Source organism: Maylandia zebra, linkage group LG4, assembly GCF_041146795.1.
Source record: "Maylandia zebra isolate NMK-2024a linkage group LG4, Mzebra_GT3a, whole genome shotgun sequence".
Taxonomy (NCBI): Eukaryota; Metazoa; Chordata; class Actinopteri; order Cichliformes; family Cichlidae; genus Maylandia; species Maylandia zebra.
Window position 1 is genome coordinate 26,031,499 of NC_135170.1, and position 15,163 is coordinate 26,046,661.

At 37.9% G+C, this 15,163-nt stretch overlaps 1 protein-coding gene and 1 long non-coding RNA gene across 3 annotated transcripts; one reads left to right on the top strand and one right to left on the bottom strand.

Annotated features, from left to right (window-relative positions):
* The first annotated feature begins 206 nt into the window (after nucleotides 1–206).
* LOC143418384 (uncharacterized) lies at nucleotides 207–4,799 on the top strand. 2 transcript variants are annotated; one of them, XR_013098385.1, is made up of 3 exons: nucleotides 207–383; nucleotides 1,801–2,810; nucleotides 3,486–4,799. It is a non-coding gene; the product is annotated as an uncharacterized LOC143418384 (long non-coding RNA). The 2 variants fall into 2 exon arrangements; XR_013098384.1 differs by having other exon boundaries at nucleotides 1,801–4,799.
* A 26-nt stretch (nucleotides 4,800–4,825) lies between these two features.
* Nucleotides 4,826–9,513, bottom strand: LOC143418383 (uncharacterized). Its single transcript, XM_076883284.1, has 2 exons — nucleotides 9,337–9,513; nucleotides 4,826–7,919 (listed from the first exon to the last, which is right to left on the bottom strand). Exons 1-2 carry the CDS (start codon nucleotides 9,409–9,411, stop codon nucleotides 6,144–6,146), a joined length of 1,851 nt encoding a protein of 616 aa, XP_076739399.1. The 5' UTR covers nucleotides 9,412–9,513; the 3' UTR covers nucleotides 4,826–6,143.
* Nucleotides 9,514–15,163: the final 5,650 nt, after the last annotated feature.

Here is a 15,163-nt window from a genome sequence, read left to right on the forward strand (position 1 = left end):
CAGAATTCTGACTTTAATCTCAGAATTCTGACTTTTTTCTCAGAATTCTGAGATTAAAGTCAGAATTCTGACTTTATTCTCAGAATTCTGACTTTTTTCTCAGAATTCTGACTTTAATCTCAGAATTCTGACTTTAATCTCAGAATTCTGACTTTTTTCTCAGAATTCTGACTTTATTCTCAGAATTCTGAGATTAAAGTCAGAATTCTGACTTTAATCTCAGAATTTTGAGGTGGGCACCTGCAGGCTTCCAGCTTCGGTGACAGCGATGTGTCCAGTTTGGCAGGTGGAGAACTAATTCACTAAATATGGTGGATATAAGTGACTTTTTGCGTGGCCGAGGGGTCCCCGAAGATGCTATTTTATTAATGGAAGAGCAGAAGGTGAGTAACAAAAAAGAGAAATAGTTTGGTGTCTCCTATTTTTACAGGAAAACAGTTACGGTACAGTTACGGTTAGCTGTTAGCATGCTTGTTAGCTTATAATGTTATATAGGAATGAACGTGTTTCACGATGTTACAGTATACTAGGTGAATTGACGTTTTAACTGTTGTTGATCGCAGGATCATCCCAGATGGGTTCGTTGCATTTTATTTTATTGTTCTACTATTTCAGAGTTTTTCAAGGCAGTTAAGCGGAGCTGTGTTACAGATGCTAGCCGCCTGCCAATATCACTGATATATTTGATGTGTACAAGTAAGTTACACTTAGTACAGCGGAGGAGAGAAGCTGTAATGAATGTTTATGCGGATATTTCACTCAGAAAAATGGGTGGCGTTCATACACAGCCACCGACACAGCCCCGGTTGTTGTTCTGACGGTGGCCGACTGACGATCCCCTCACAACATGTTAGCTAACACAAACTAATGTAGTGCATGTAACTGTGTATACGTTAGTGGTACAGTGTCGGAAGAAATGAGCAAACTGTTTATAATGTCAGAATGACATCATCTTTCTCCTATATATAAAAGTGCTGGCTGAGGAGCGCTGCCGGGTTGAACTTTGACCTCGGAGTGACGTGACGTTTGTTCGCACAACCAATAGAAGTGCAGAAAGTCGCAAATCAGGCATATTGTTCGCATAAACACAAAAATAAATAACGAAATAATCCCGATATTGTGCCAAAGACTGATTTACAATGTTACTTTGTGTTCTATGTGTAATACCTTTGCTTAAATGACTAAATGGACTGTGTATTTATGACTCTGCGTTATAGTCTTACATACATAAGTAACATTCATATGTACAGATAAAAATGTACAGAGCTATGTACACAAGCGTGTACACAAAAGTCTACTGCTGATCGAGCTGCTCAGTGGTCGTACAGTCTCATGCAGAGAGCGTGGAGGTGTTGTCCATGGTGGATGTTAGCTTAGACAACATCCTCTCCTCCCCAGTCTGCTCAGTGGACTTTAGCAGACCGCTAAAGCTGGCCCTCCCGACCAGTTTGTTAAGTTTCCCCCTGTCCCTCTCTGCCATTCCACCACTCCAGCAGACCACAACATAAAAGACAGCAGTGTCGTAGAACATCCTTAGAAGACGTACTACCTACATCATAACCAATCAAGTCCCGCTTTTTTTTAAATACAGAAGAGGATTTATTATTTACTGAAAGGCTATGCCTTAGTTTGCTTCTTTCATTATTGTGTTTCGCCCTGCATAAAATAGATAGCTTTTCTGATAACTACAGTCAATACTCTCCTACTGGCATTAACGAGGCCAAGAGGCTTAACTGTAATATTGCTTTGCAGCGTAAATGTTGCAGAAAATGACTGTCTTTTCTTTCTTCCTGTGTGCAGATTGACTGTGACGTCATAGCGCTGATGGATGACGCAACTTTGGCAAACTACATTCCCTCGTACGGAGACCGAATTGCCGTCTTCAATTTCTGCAAAAGCAAGCAACCACTGTCAAAAAGAAAACTAGGACTTCTGCAAAAAGTTCACCTCTCAAAGTGAGAGAAACAGTGGCTGACATGTCAGATTTGGATGACTTAATAAGACTGTATTTCAGACTTTCTTTCAGTAACAAAGAAATACTTTCAATTTTAGCACATAGTCATCAGACAATTATAAGTGTTCGAACTCTAAAGAGAATTTGTAAAAGACTTGGGCTTTTTAGAAGGAAGAATCAATCAAACTTGGAGGAAGTGCTAGCCTTTGTCCAACAAGAGATCATGACAAATGGACAGATGCAAGGTTATCGTTGGCTACATCTACGTGCAATTCAACATGGATTTGTGGTGTCACAAGATACTGTAAGATGCATAATCAAATTGCTTGACCCTCAAGGTGTGGAACTGAGACGAGCTCGACGGTTGAGAAGACGACAGTACAGCTGCAGAGGGCCAAATGCTCTCTGGCACATGGATGGCTATGACAAGTTGAAACCATATGGTATTGCTATCAGTGGCTGCATAGATGGTTTTAGCCGCTATGTTTTATGGATGGAGGCTTATACTACAAACAGTGACCCTAAATTGATTGCAAGTTATTTTCTGAAAACAGTTTCATGCATCAGCGGATGTCCAGAAAGGTTACGTGCTGACCGAGGTACCGAAAATGGTTGTGTCGAACAAATGCAGATGTTTTTACGGAGAAACCACACAGACAGTTTTGCAGGTGAGAAAAGTTTCCTTTACGGAAGAAGTACGGCCAACCAACGTATAGAAGGATGGTGGGCTACCCTACGCAAACAGAGTGCACAATTTTGGATGAACTTATTTCAAACTTTTCAGGATGATGGCCACTTCACAGGGGATTTTTTGGACAAAAGTCTTATCCAATTCTGCTTTCTCAATCTTATTCAGGTAAAAGCATGTGCTCATGCTATGTAATGTCTTAGCTGCATAAATAGAAAATATAAATATGGTTAGAACATTTTTTTTCTTTAAATTAAATATGAATTTTATTTCCATTTTAATATGTCTTGATGCATGCTCAATCAGCCAGGTAAGGAATGTTTTTTGACAGAACATTTCTCACACTGAAAACGCTACATCCAGATGAACAGAATCAACTTTTTGGGATTCCATTTTAATACTTTGATGGAATTGTATTCATGTTATCAGTGGAAGTAACTGCACCTTTCTCAGCACAGGTGCATGGAGCATTTTTTTTTATTTATTGCCACATGGTTTAAATTACTATGGAGTCTGTTACCTAGTGGTCCTTTGGGCACGGTTTCAGAAAGCAATCCTATCATTTGGTTAATTCTCTATTGAAAATTTATTGTAGAATCATTGCACACTGAGTATAAAGTGTTGGGCTATCTATTCAACAGCAGAATCATGCAGCACCATTCTGTGTCCATGTGCTGTTTAGTGAAAGTGCTCTTTTGTTGTTGCTGCTTGGTTTTACATTAATTAGAGGTCAGTTTCTATGTCTGTTGATTAATGAGTTAATAAGCCTCAACTTTGGCTAAATCTACTGGTACATGGTCTGTTTCATATACCGGTACTTATATTGTGTTGTTTTTCATGTAGGATGAACTTGATGAAGTTGTGAACACATGGAACTCGCACAAAATCCGGCCAAGTGGTAGTGCAGCATCGGGTCGACCAGTAGTAATGTACTCATTTCCAGAGCTGCACAGTGCTGAGGATAGACTGAAGCCTATTTCTATGGAGGATATCACTTTGTGTATGGAAGAGTGTAGCCCAAAAGGTCAACACCCCTGTGATGAAACAGTCTTTGAACTGTGTTGTCTGCTTATGGTAGAAAATGAATGGGATGCCCCAGGAGATCCACTTGGTGCTGCGGATCTGTACATTAGGTTAAGAGAAGAAATACTGCAAAGTATTTAAGGAACTTCAGTGTGTAAATGTACAAATAAATACAAAATATTTCTCTTTATCTTGATAACGTGATTTGATAGTAGGTGCCATGTCTTACAGGTACCTTTTATGCAGGTATTTCTGCACTGCATTAAATGAAAAATGTTTTTCTACATTCACACTACCATTAAACAGAAATGTTTATATATTACTTGAAAAAGCTGAATATTGTGATATTATCAATCAGTTATGAAACACATGTCAATCCTTTTAAAAGGCCATACATTAAACTGCATTTACAAATGTTATATTTTTGATTGAATCATAAGTGGTGTAAACCTGCCTACCAGTAAATTGCAATATACATTTCTGTGTTTTGTTGCCAGACATGTGCATAGTATATAAAATATAAACTGACCAGCTCCCTGCTCATTGTTTTCTGTATCAACCTTTACTCTTAATATTCATGGCTGGAAACCCAGGCACCAGCATATGATATGCTAAGTGCCCGGGTTATCTGTGGTATGTTTCAGCAAACCATAGTAGCATTAACAATTCTAGGTCTTGACAACAGCATGTTTCTATAAACGTATCATTGTTAATATTTAAAGTCGTTATGCCTTTTGGGGAGCTTTTAGTGCAATTATATTAAAGCAAAGCTATTATAATCATTTACCCATATGAAGATCCATCACTTAATTATTAATGTATTTCACTTCTGTTAGTTGTAAGATATTTTAGCTGGTTTTTCATGTAAAATGACCACGAATCATTGCTATACTGATTCAGTGTTAGCTGTTGTATACAAGGCTCCTTCATGATATGAATCCTAAAATTATAAGAAACATACCAAAAATATTTTGACTTTTATTTGTAGTATTCCAGCAACAATGCAACAAAACAGTTCCTGCAAGTGGAACCAAGTTATTGTCCCATTAAGTGCAACATGTTTTACATTTATATTTGTGTATCTTTATGAAATATTTGAAATTAAAAATAAATGGTATTCTTCCATGTTACTGAGCTCATGTGTGGCAGTCTCTTGACTTCTGGCATGTTCAAATAGATATGGAGTTTGATGAACATATTCAAAACAACAATACAAATGTACTGTGTACAGTAACATTTTATTGGAAAAAGTTTACAAGAAACCTGTTCTTTCCAATGCCAATAACATGGCTAAAACTCATAACCGTATAAGCTGCCCTGTAACAAGAATGACTCAACTTTTAAAACAAACTTATAGATCTCATATAGTCTTGTTATGCATCAGTATACATCAGTGACTTACTGTAAAGACCATGAACACTGGCTATTGTGGTATCACATATTCCTTCAGTGTCATCTATGGTATAGAAATAAAAACAAGTGTGAATGACTGAGAACATACATGCATACAAATAAAAATGCATAATTTCTGGCAGTAACAAGACATTTTTTCAGGTGTTAAGATTAATACTATATCTGAGAACATGACAATTTGGCATTACAAAAGGATGCCTGAATAATCACAGTACTTGACCACTGCACTGAAGTGTACAGTGTTTATTTATGATCTCAGTAATCAATAACCATCTTCAAAACAGACTGAATCCTTTAAGCAGCTTGAATCAATTTGATGGATGAATAACAGGTATGCTTAGAAACAATATGACATTAAGAAAATACTGGAATTTAAAAAAATATTTTCACCAACTTTATATGGAACCTTTGTAATCAACAACAAATGCCAAACTTTGATACCTTAACCTACCTTAACTAAAAATTGCATATACTGTAAAGCAAAATGTTTTCAGACATGACAAATGCTAAAGTATAAAATTGTACTTATTCCTTTTACAATACAGTGTTGCATAACAGCATTACTTTTACGTTATAACTATGTTCAGTTTTAGCCCTGACCTAATAAGAAAATACCATCTGAATGAATTAGTCTTACTACTAATTACTTACAAAAGTATTTGACTGTGCTGAGCTCTCACACCACACATGGTGCATTAAAGAACGTTTAAGAGCAGTTTAATTATAGTTTATAGATCTTAAGTAATCTTTCTTCATGCTTTTGCTGAAGGTTTCTGTCTTACAGCTGGAAAGCTTGGATTTGGTGAAGACAGCTCTGGATATGGTAGTAAACAGTGTACCTGTTCGTTTTGTTTTGTGACTGTATTATGTAAAACTCAAAATGATAAAAGAAAATGAAATATTAGCCAAAACTAGACTTCTAACAGAGATGAGAAACTTCTCTCTAATTAAAAAAAGTATACTGTATAAGTTCAAAATACATAAAAATACATATTCCTAACATCTCTTTACAGTTATGCTCTAGTGTGCATGAGCAGTTCAAATGTAGCGCATTGCTGTCAGAGTCTAAACAAAATCCATCACCCAGACATTACTTTCAAGAACTGCATTAAATTCAGAACGAAAATCTGGGAAGTTTTCATAGCTGTTAGCTAGCTGCAGAACATTCCCACACGTGCGTCCGACTGGTCTTCTTGTAAACTCTGTCATATCTTGAAATTCCACATAAATACTGTTTGTTACTATAAGGTCAGATCCGGTGCAGAAACGCATAAATTTCTGAAGTTTAATGTTATCCAGCTCTCTGATGAATCTTTTGAGATGATTTTTCACTTCTTTTTGTTGTGGAGTCAAATCCACAGCAAATTTCAGCAGCTGGCACACTTTTTTTGAAGTTGGTTGCAGTTCAGAGAATAACTTGGTCAGTCCCTCTGGACTGAGGGAGATATGGGGGTCGATGATCTCCCGCCAGCAGTCAATAACAAACATTGGTTTTTGGACAAGCTCTTTGTGTGCTATTTCATCAAGGATTGTAGGAAGAGTCTCAGCAGTGATTCTTTTTCTACAGCCATAACTGTCAAGAATTTCCACAAGATCATCCAAGTCAACTGCAGAGAAATCTTTTACTGCTTCCATCAAAACATCACATTCTTGGCTGCTGACAAACTGTAGAAAGTGTGCTTTAAGATCACTGTAAACACCACTGAAAAGCACTTGTTCCATAAAAGGGATTGCAAGTTTATTTGGAAAATACTGACATTCTTGGTAACCTTTCAGGAGTATTCGCCCAACTGCCTTCCATTTTTCAGCAGGAAAATCATGGCGAATGAATGGCACTTTAATGGTTGCACCTAGGGTGCATCGCTCATAAAATTCATGCCAGAAGCATGTGAGTACATCTCTTAGTATTCCTGATCCAGTGCCTGGTTCTTCTGTGTTGTCTGGAAGTATGCGCTTCACATTCAGTGTTTTGGTCAAAATCTCCTCATCAGAGAAAGCAGTAATCATGTCATGTAAAGTGTCAGTATGACGTATGGTGATTGTTATTATGTTCTCTGAATTAGGTGGACTGAGGGGTACGAGAAAACCCTCATAGACTAATGTGTCTTCTGTATCTTCTTCAGCATCAAAAATTGGACCAAAAGTAATTTCTGGATCATCTAAAATTTCTGAACCAGCGATGACTTCATCAAAATTACCCCTGACTTCCCCCACTTGCAATGGATTAATATCACTGCCACTGCTTTCTGAGACAAACACCACTTCAGATGTCTCGCTGGCATCTTCTTCAGGATCTTTTGGTTTTGTTGCAATGTAGAAGCGTAACATTGTCAGTCTCGCTGCCTCATACATATTGCCAATAGACTGGCAGGTATCATCAGTAAGGTGGTTCTGTTTAAAGTCCCAAACCTCAAACTCAAAATCTGTTTCACATCCCTTAGGAGATATGCCATTAGGAAAAAAAAGTTTCTTTCCTTCCTGAAGAATATCTTTTAATCCAGCATCAGTGGCCATTTGAATTTTTCTAGTGCCACCTCCCTGCTTCGCTCTCACCTGTTTGGCTATTTTTCCATCACAATGTATCCATCCTATCTCAACATTGCGTGTTGCTTTTTGCTTCTTTGTCTGTCTTATTCCTGCATCTGTATGTGAAGTGTTCTCCTTTGGACTTTCTTTTCTGGTTTTCATTTTCTCACGAAGTTTTTGCAGAAGTCCTAGTTTTCTTTTTGACAGTGGTTGCTTGCTTTTGCAGAAATTGAAGACGGCAATTCGGTCTCCGTACGAGGGAATGTAGTTTGCCAAAGTTGCGTCATCCATCAGCGCTATGACGTCACAGTCAATCTGCACACAGGAAGAAAGAAAAGACAGTCATTTTCTGCAACATTTACGCTGCAAAGCAATATTACAGTTAAGCCTCTTGGCCTCGTTAATGCCAGTAGGAGAGTATTGACTGTAGTTATCAGAAAAGCTATCTATTTTATGCAGGGCGAAACACAATAATGAAAGAAGCAAACTAAGGCATAGCCTTTCAGTAAATAATAAATCCTCTTCTGTATTTAAAAAAAAGCGGGACTTGATTGGTTATGATGTAGGTAGTACGTCTTCTAAGGATGTTCTACGACACTGCTGTCTTTTATGTTGTGGTCTGCTGGAGTGGTGGAATGGCAGAGAGGGACAGGGGGAAACTTAACAAACTGGTCGGGAGGGCCAGCTTTAGCGGTCTGCTAAAGTCCACTGAGCAGACTGGGGAGGAGAGGATGTTGTCTAAGCTAACATCCACCATGGACAACACCTCCACGCTCTCTGCATGAGACTGTACGACCACTGAGCAGCTCGATCAGCAGTAGACTTTTGTGTACACGCTTGTGTACATAGCTCTGTACATTTTTATCTGTACATATGAATGTTACTTATGTATGTAAGACTATAACGCAGAGTCATAAATACACAGTCCATTTAGTCATTTAAGCAAAGGTATTACACATAGAACACAAAGTAACATTGTAAATCAGTCTTTGGCACAATATCGGGATTATTTCGTTATTTATTTTTGTGTTTATGCGAACAATATGCCTGATTTGCGACTTTCTGCACTTCTATTGGTTGTGCGAACAAACGTCACGTCACTCCGAGGTCAAAGTTCAACCCGGCAGCGCTCCTCAGCCAGCACTTTTATATATAGGAGAAAGATGATGTCATTCTGACATTATAAACAGTTTGCTCATTTCTTCCGACACTGTACCACTAACGTATACACAGTTACATGCACTACATTAGTTTGTGTTAGCTAACATGTTGTGAGGGGATCGTCAGTCGGCCACCGTCAGAACAACAACCGGGGCTGTGTCGGTGGCTGTGTATGAACGCCACCCATTTTTCTGAGTGAAATATCCGCATAAACATTCATTACAGCTTCTCTCCTCCGCTGTACTAAGTGTAACTTACTTGTACACATCAAATATATCAGTGATATTGGCAGGCGGCTAGCATCTGTAACACAGCTCCGCTTAACTGCCTTGAAAAACTCTGAAATAGTAGAACAATAAAATAAAATGCAACGAACCCATCTGGGATGATCCTGCGATCAACAACAGTTAAAACGTCAATTCACCTAGTATACTGTAACATCGTGAAACACGTTCATTCCTATATAACATTATAAGCTAACAAGCATGCTAACAGCTAACCGTAACTGTACCGTAACTGTTTTCCTGTAAAAATAGGAGACACCAAACTATTTCTCTTTTTTGTTACTCACCTTCTGCTCTTCCATTAATAAAATAGCATCTTCGGGGACCCCTCGGCCACGCAAAAAGTCACTTATATCCACCATATTTAGTGAATTAGTTCTCCACCTGCCAAACTGGACACATCGCTGTCACCGAAGCTGGAAGCCTGCAGGTGCCCACCTCAAAATTCTGAGATTAAAGTCAGAATTCTGACTTTAATCTCAGAATTCTGAGAAAAAAGTCAGAATTCTGAGATTAAAGTCAGAATTCTGAGATTAAAGTCAGAATTCTGAGAAAAAAGTCAGAATTCTGAGAATAAAGTCAGAATTCTGAGATTAAAGTCAGAATTCTGACTTTAATCTCAGAATTCTGAGAATAAAGTCAGAATTCTGAGAAAAAAGTCAGAATTCTGAGATTAAAGTCAGAATTCTGAGAAAAAAGTCAGAATTCTGAGAATAAAGTCAGAATTCTGACTTTAATCTCAGAATTCTGAGAATAAAGTCAGAATTCTGAGAAAAAAGTCAGAATTCTGAGATTAAAGTCAGAATTCTGAGATTAAAGTCAGAATTCTGAGAAAAAAGTCAGAATTCTGAGATTAAAGTCAGAATTCTGAGAAAAAAGTCAGAATTCTGAGAATAAAGTCAGAATTCTGAGATTAAAGTCAGAATTCTGAGATTAAAGTCAGAATTCTTTTTTTTTTTTTTCCAGTGGCCCTAATCCTCTTCCGTACAGTCGCTCTAATAAATGAAAGTTGGGTTTTTTTTGTGTTTTTTTTAAACATTATGTTTATTGACTTTTATATCACAGAACAAGCAAAGAATAATAGTACAGTTAACATGAGATTTATATTAAAGAACATAGTCCCCAAAACAAACAAATATAAATTAAAAGAAACAACGATAATAATAAAAATAAATAAATAATAAAATAAAACAAAACCGATGCACAGCATGGGTAAAACAAACAAAGCAAGACGCGAACGAAAAATAAAAACAACAAAAACAAAGAAACAGATAACAAGGAAAACAACAACAAAAAAACAAAAAACAAAAACAAAAAGAAAACCACACACACACAAAGAAACCTAAAACTCAGCACCAAGTATCACTTTCTAGATTAATTCCCTTCATAATGTCTCAGAAACTCAGTTAAAGGTAACCATGTTTCTTCAAAATCTACTCCCTTTCCTCTGACAATATAAGTAAGTCGTTCCAATACAATACATGATGCCATCTCCTTTACCCACATATGACTTGAGGGTACATCCACTTTCTTCCAATACAAAGATATTAAGCGCCTAGCTTGCAGGAGGCCAAAGTCAATTAATTTTAGCTGTCTGGTGCTAAAGTCACAGTTCTTTGGATATATACCCAACACACACATTTTTGCTTCAACAGGTATATTTACTCCAACAATCTTAGATAAAGTTTGTGTGATTAATTTCCAGTACTGTTGTAATTTTGGACAGCTCCATACACAGTGGAGCAGAGTGCCCTTCTCGTCTAAACATTTACTGCAGCTATCTGGGATGACAGGCGACCAGCGATTCAGTTTGACTGGGGTTATGTAAGTTCTCATCAACCACTTATATTGGAGGAGTTTCATCCTTGTATTAATTGATTGTCTTTGGGCTTTTAAACATGCAGTTTCCCAGTCCACCTCCTGTATCTCCTCTTTGATGTCAGCCCTCCATGCGTCCAACTTGTCAGTGGCAGATTCCCTATCATGTGTTAACAGAGCTGTATAAACCAAAGAGATATGACCTCTGCCCACTGGCTTTTGAAGTATGACATTCTTCAAGTGTGATAATGGTGGCTCAGATACAATCTGTTTATATTTTGACATAATGAAATGTTTAACTTGTAGATATTTAAAAAAATGTTTTTTGGGGATGTTGTATATTTGGCATAGCTGATCAAATGTAAGAAGGTTGCCGTCCTTATAAAGATCTCCCACCTTCTGTACACCTTTGTCTGCCCAGATTTTGAAACCCCCATCCGCTCTTCCTGCTTTAAAACATGTGTTGCCCCAAATAGGTGAAAAACGAGAGATAGAAGACTTATCTCCCATATACTGATGGACCCTATACCAAACATCTATTGTGTTTTTTAAGAAAGGGTTATTTGTCATTTTTTTAAAATTGTTCAGGCTTGCAGAATATAAATACAGATTTAACTGAAGATTTGTTACTGATGTTTGTTCAATTTGTAACCAGGCCGGGGGTGTCTCAGTGGAAAAGTAGAACATGGCTGAGCGCAGTTGTGCAGACCAGTAATACAGTCTAAGATTAGGGAGTTGTAACCCCCCTCTTTCATATGGTAGGTACAACAAGTGAAGTCTTAGTCTAGGTTTTTTATTATTTCAAATAAATCTATTAAAGATACCATTTAGTTTATCAAAGAATTCTTTAGGAAGAGGCAGAGGAAGTGACTGGAAGAGATATAAAAATTTGGGCAATATATTCATTTTAATCATGTTTATACGGCCAATCACTGATATGGGCATTGTCATCCATTTATTTAGAGATTCCTCCACTTCACTAATCAGAGGATCATAGTTTGTTGCTACAATGGTATCAATGTCTAGGGTGATTTTAACTCCAAGATACACAAATCCTTCTTTTGCATTAATAAACGGGGTTTGTATAATAGGATTTAGCCATTCATCCTTGTTCAGAAATAGGATTGAGGATTTTGAATCATTTATATTATAGCCAGAGAATTGTCCAAATAACTCCATTTGTTGCATTAATTTTGGTATACTAATGGACAGCCTAGTCAGAAAAAGGTCAGGTCATCAGCATACAGAGCCAATCTATGCTCCTGATCTCCTAACTGGACACCAAATATGTCAGTTCTCATTCTAACTGTCATTGCCAGGGGTTCTATAGCTAAGATAAATAGCATTGGAGATAATGGACACCCCTGGCGAGTGGAACGCTCCAATGTAATAGGGTTAGAAACTATGTTATTTGTTAAAACACAAGCTTCGGGATTTGTATACAAAAATTTGACCCATTTGAGAAAATTGTTTCCAAATCCATATCTTGGGAGAACAGTAAATAAATATGACCACTCTATCCTGTCAAAAGCTTGACGAGCGTCAAGTGATAATAATGCTGTATCTTTAGCATCAAATTTCTCGTGAATTATATTTAGAATCGTTCTTATATTGTGAAACCCTTGACGTTTTGGCACAAAGCCATTTTGATCATTATGAACTAAATGTGATATATAGGGGTCTAATCTCCTTGCTAAAACTTTACAAAGTATTTTAGTGTCAACCCCCATCAGACTTATTGGTCTAAATGATGAACGCTCTGCAGGGGGTTTGCCAGGTTTCAGTATCAAAGTAATCATTGCCTGTCTCAGAGTGGGTGGGAGAGCTTCATTTTGATACGCTTCTTCATATTCAATTCAATTCAATTTTATTTATATAGCGCCAAATCACAACATAAGTCGCCTCAAGGCGCTTCATAGCATTCTACATTCATACGCTTCATACATGTTAAAAAGTGGAATTAACAATTTGTCTTGGAAAGTTTTATAAAATTCAATCGGAAAGCCATCCGGCCCAGGTGCTTTACCACTGTTAATGCTTTTGATAGCCTGTGATATCTCTTCAGTAGTTAGACGTCTGTCTAATTCCTGCTTTGTGTTTTCTGTTAGCGTCTGAAACTGAAGTTGATCTAAGAATATGTCCTGTTCTTCTGAGGTTTGAGCACATTCTGATTTATACAATTTTTCATAAAATTATCTAAAGCTGTCATTAATTTCCAATGGATCTACTGTTACATTCCCTGAGGAGGTCTTTATACTATTAATTGCTCTTTCACTCTGCATTTTCTTAATTCTCCATGCCAAAAGTCTACCTGCTTTCTCTCCTTGGTCGTAATAAGATTGCTTCAGCCACATTAGACTTTTTGCTGCTGCATCAGATGATAATTTATTATATTCAATTCTTAGACGTAGCAACTCACTTTGTTTTGTTGAGTCATCGCTAACGTTTAAGTCTAATTCCAAAGATTTAATCTGTTTATCCAGGGTTTCCATTCACTTTCTTTGCTGTTTATTCTTTGTACTCGTAAAGCTAAGAATTTCACTGATGATGCCATAGCCCTGACACTACACACTGCCCTGTCACACCTGGAGAAGAGAGACACGTATGTGAGAATGCTGTTTGTAGATTACAGCTCAGCATTCAATACCATCGTTCCCTCGAAGCTGGACAGGAAACTGCAGGATCTAGGACTGAGCAGCTCCCTCTGCAGCTGGATCCTTAGCTTCCTGTCTGACAGACACCAAGTGGTCAGACCGGGCAGCATCACCTCATCCCCCATCACACTGAACACTGGTGCTCCACAGGGGTGTGTACTGAGCCCTCTCCTGTACTCACTCTACACCTACGACTGCACAGCCACTAACAACTCCAACATCATTGTGAAGTTTGCGGACGACACTACAGTGGTGGGTCTTATCACCAACGGTGATGAGACGGCTTACAGGGAGGAGGTCAGTGCCCTGACCCACTGGTGTCAAGACAACCATCTCACCCTCAACGTCGCAAAGACAAAGGAGTTGATAGTGGACTTCCGGAGGTGCAGAGAAGTACACACCCCCATCACCATCAACGGCGCTGCTGTGGAGAGAGTGAGCAGCAGAGGTGGAACCAAGTCATTGTTTTGCAAGTCTCAAGTAAGTCTCAAGTCTTTATCCTCAAGTCTCAAGTCAAGTCTCAAGTAATGTCAGGCAAGTCAGAGTCGAGTCTCAAGTCACTGGTGTAAAAGTCCGAGTCAAGTCACAAGTCTGAAACTTTGAATTTCAAGTCCTTTCCAGTCTTTAAAAAAAAAAAAAACGAAAAAATAATGTTGCAGTTATATGCTAAATGTAAATATTAGACCATGTAATTTTAAAATCTGTGTTTTTCTCAACACATGACAAAATAGTGAACTTAGAAAATATACACAAATTGTGAAATTGCACCTCTTTAAAATGCAGCTCAATTAAACCTAGCTCCAAGAATAATTTTCACCGACAGTTCTGAGATAAGCTGCATGTTATTCTTGGATGCGCTTGTAGGACCGGCTTTAAAATCGCATGACAAAAATATCATACACATTAAAAAAAACTGTATCACCAACGTAGCCTGGACAACATTTGCTAGTTGGATGAAGTCAGCTATCTCATCTTAGCATATTTATATGCATATTTATAATCATACGGTTCTTGGAGTGAGCGCATACGATCATGAAGTTTAGTAACTTCAGGTCACTGCAACAAGCCCAGGTACAGTTTACCGACGGATGGGTAGTAGTAGTGATGGGTAGTAGTGGAAATAATTTCTGGTACCCATCACAGAAATGTAGCAGTGACAATAATACTGTATGCTGTAATCGTACTGGGCAATTAGTGATACAAAAAACCTGTTTTATCCTGTGAATAAAAGTATATGTTTTTGTCAATGTACCATAATAACAGAAGCGAAACGCAATATTGTGTCAGGACAATTCACTATTTATGCACAATAAATAAAGGAGCATAGCGCGACAATTTCTGTTCAGCGCCAGACTTGCTTGTAACCTATATCACCAATTATGTTAAGAAAAATGACGCATTAACTACAACAGCAGACTGACCTTTGTGTAAATGCTTGGAGCAGACTAACCTGTGAGCTGGAGTGTTCTGGGACGTTATATTTGATCTTTGAATGGCTGCAATCCAGTCGCCTCTTTGTTACTTCGGAAACATGGCTCGAACAATTTCTCTTCAACGACGCAATCCGATAACAACCGATCTCTTTACCCGTCGGCTTCCCGTGGCTGTCATGCGACCGGCTATTGCAGTTAATAATACAACA

Excerpts from the sequence above, each read along its gene's own strand:
- LOC143418383 (XM_076883284.1), bottom strand. The coding sequence starts at position 9,411 with ATGGTGGATATAAGTGACTTTTTGCGTGGCCGAGGGGTCCCCGAAGAT. Across the intron at positions 7,920-9,336 it reads TATTAATGGAAGAGCAGAAG|ATTGACTGTGACGTCATAGC; the intron begins GTGAGTAACAAA and ends TCCTGTGTGCAG.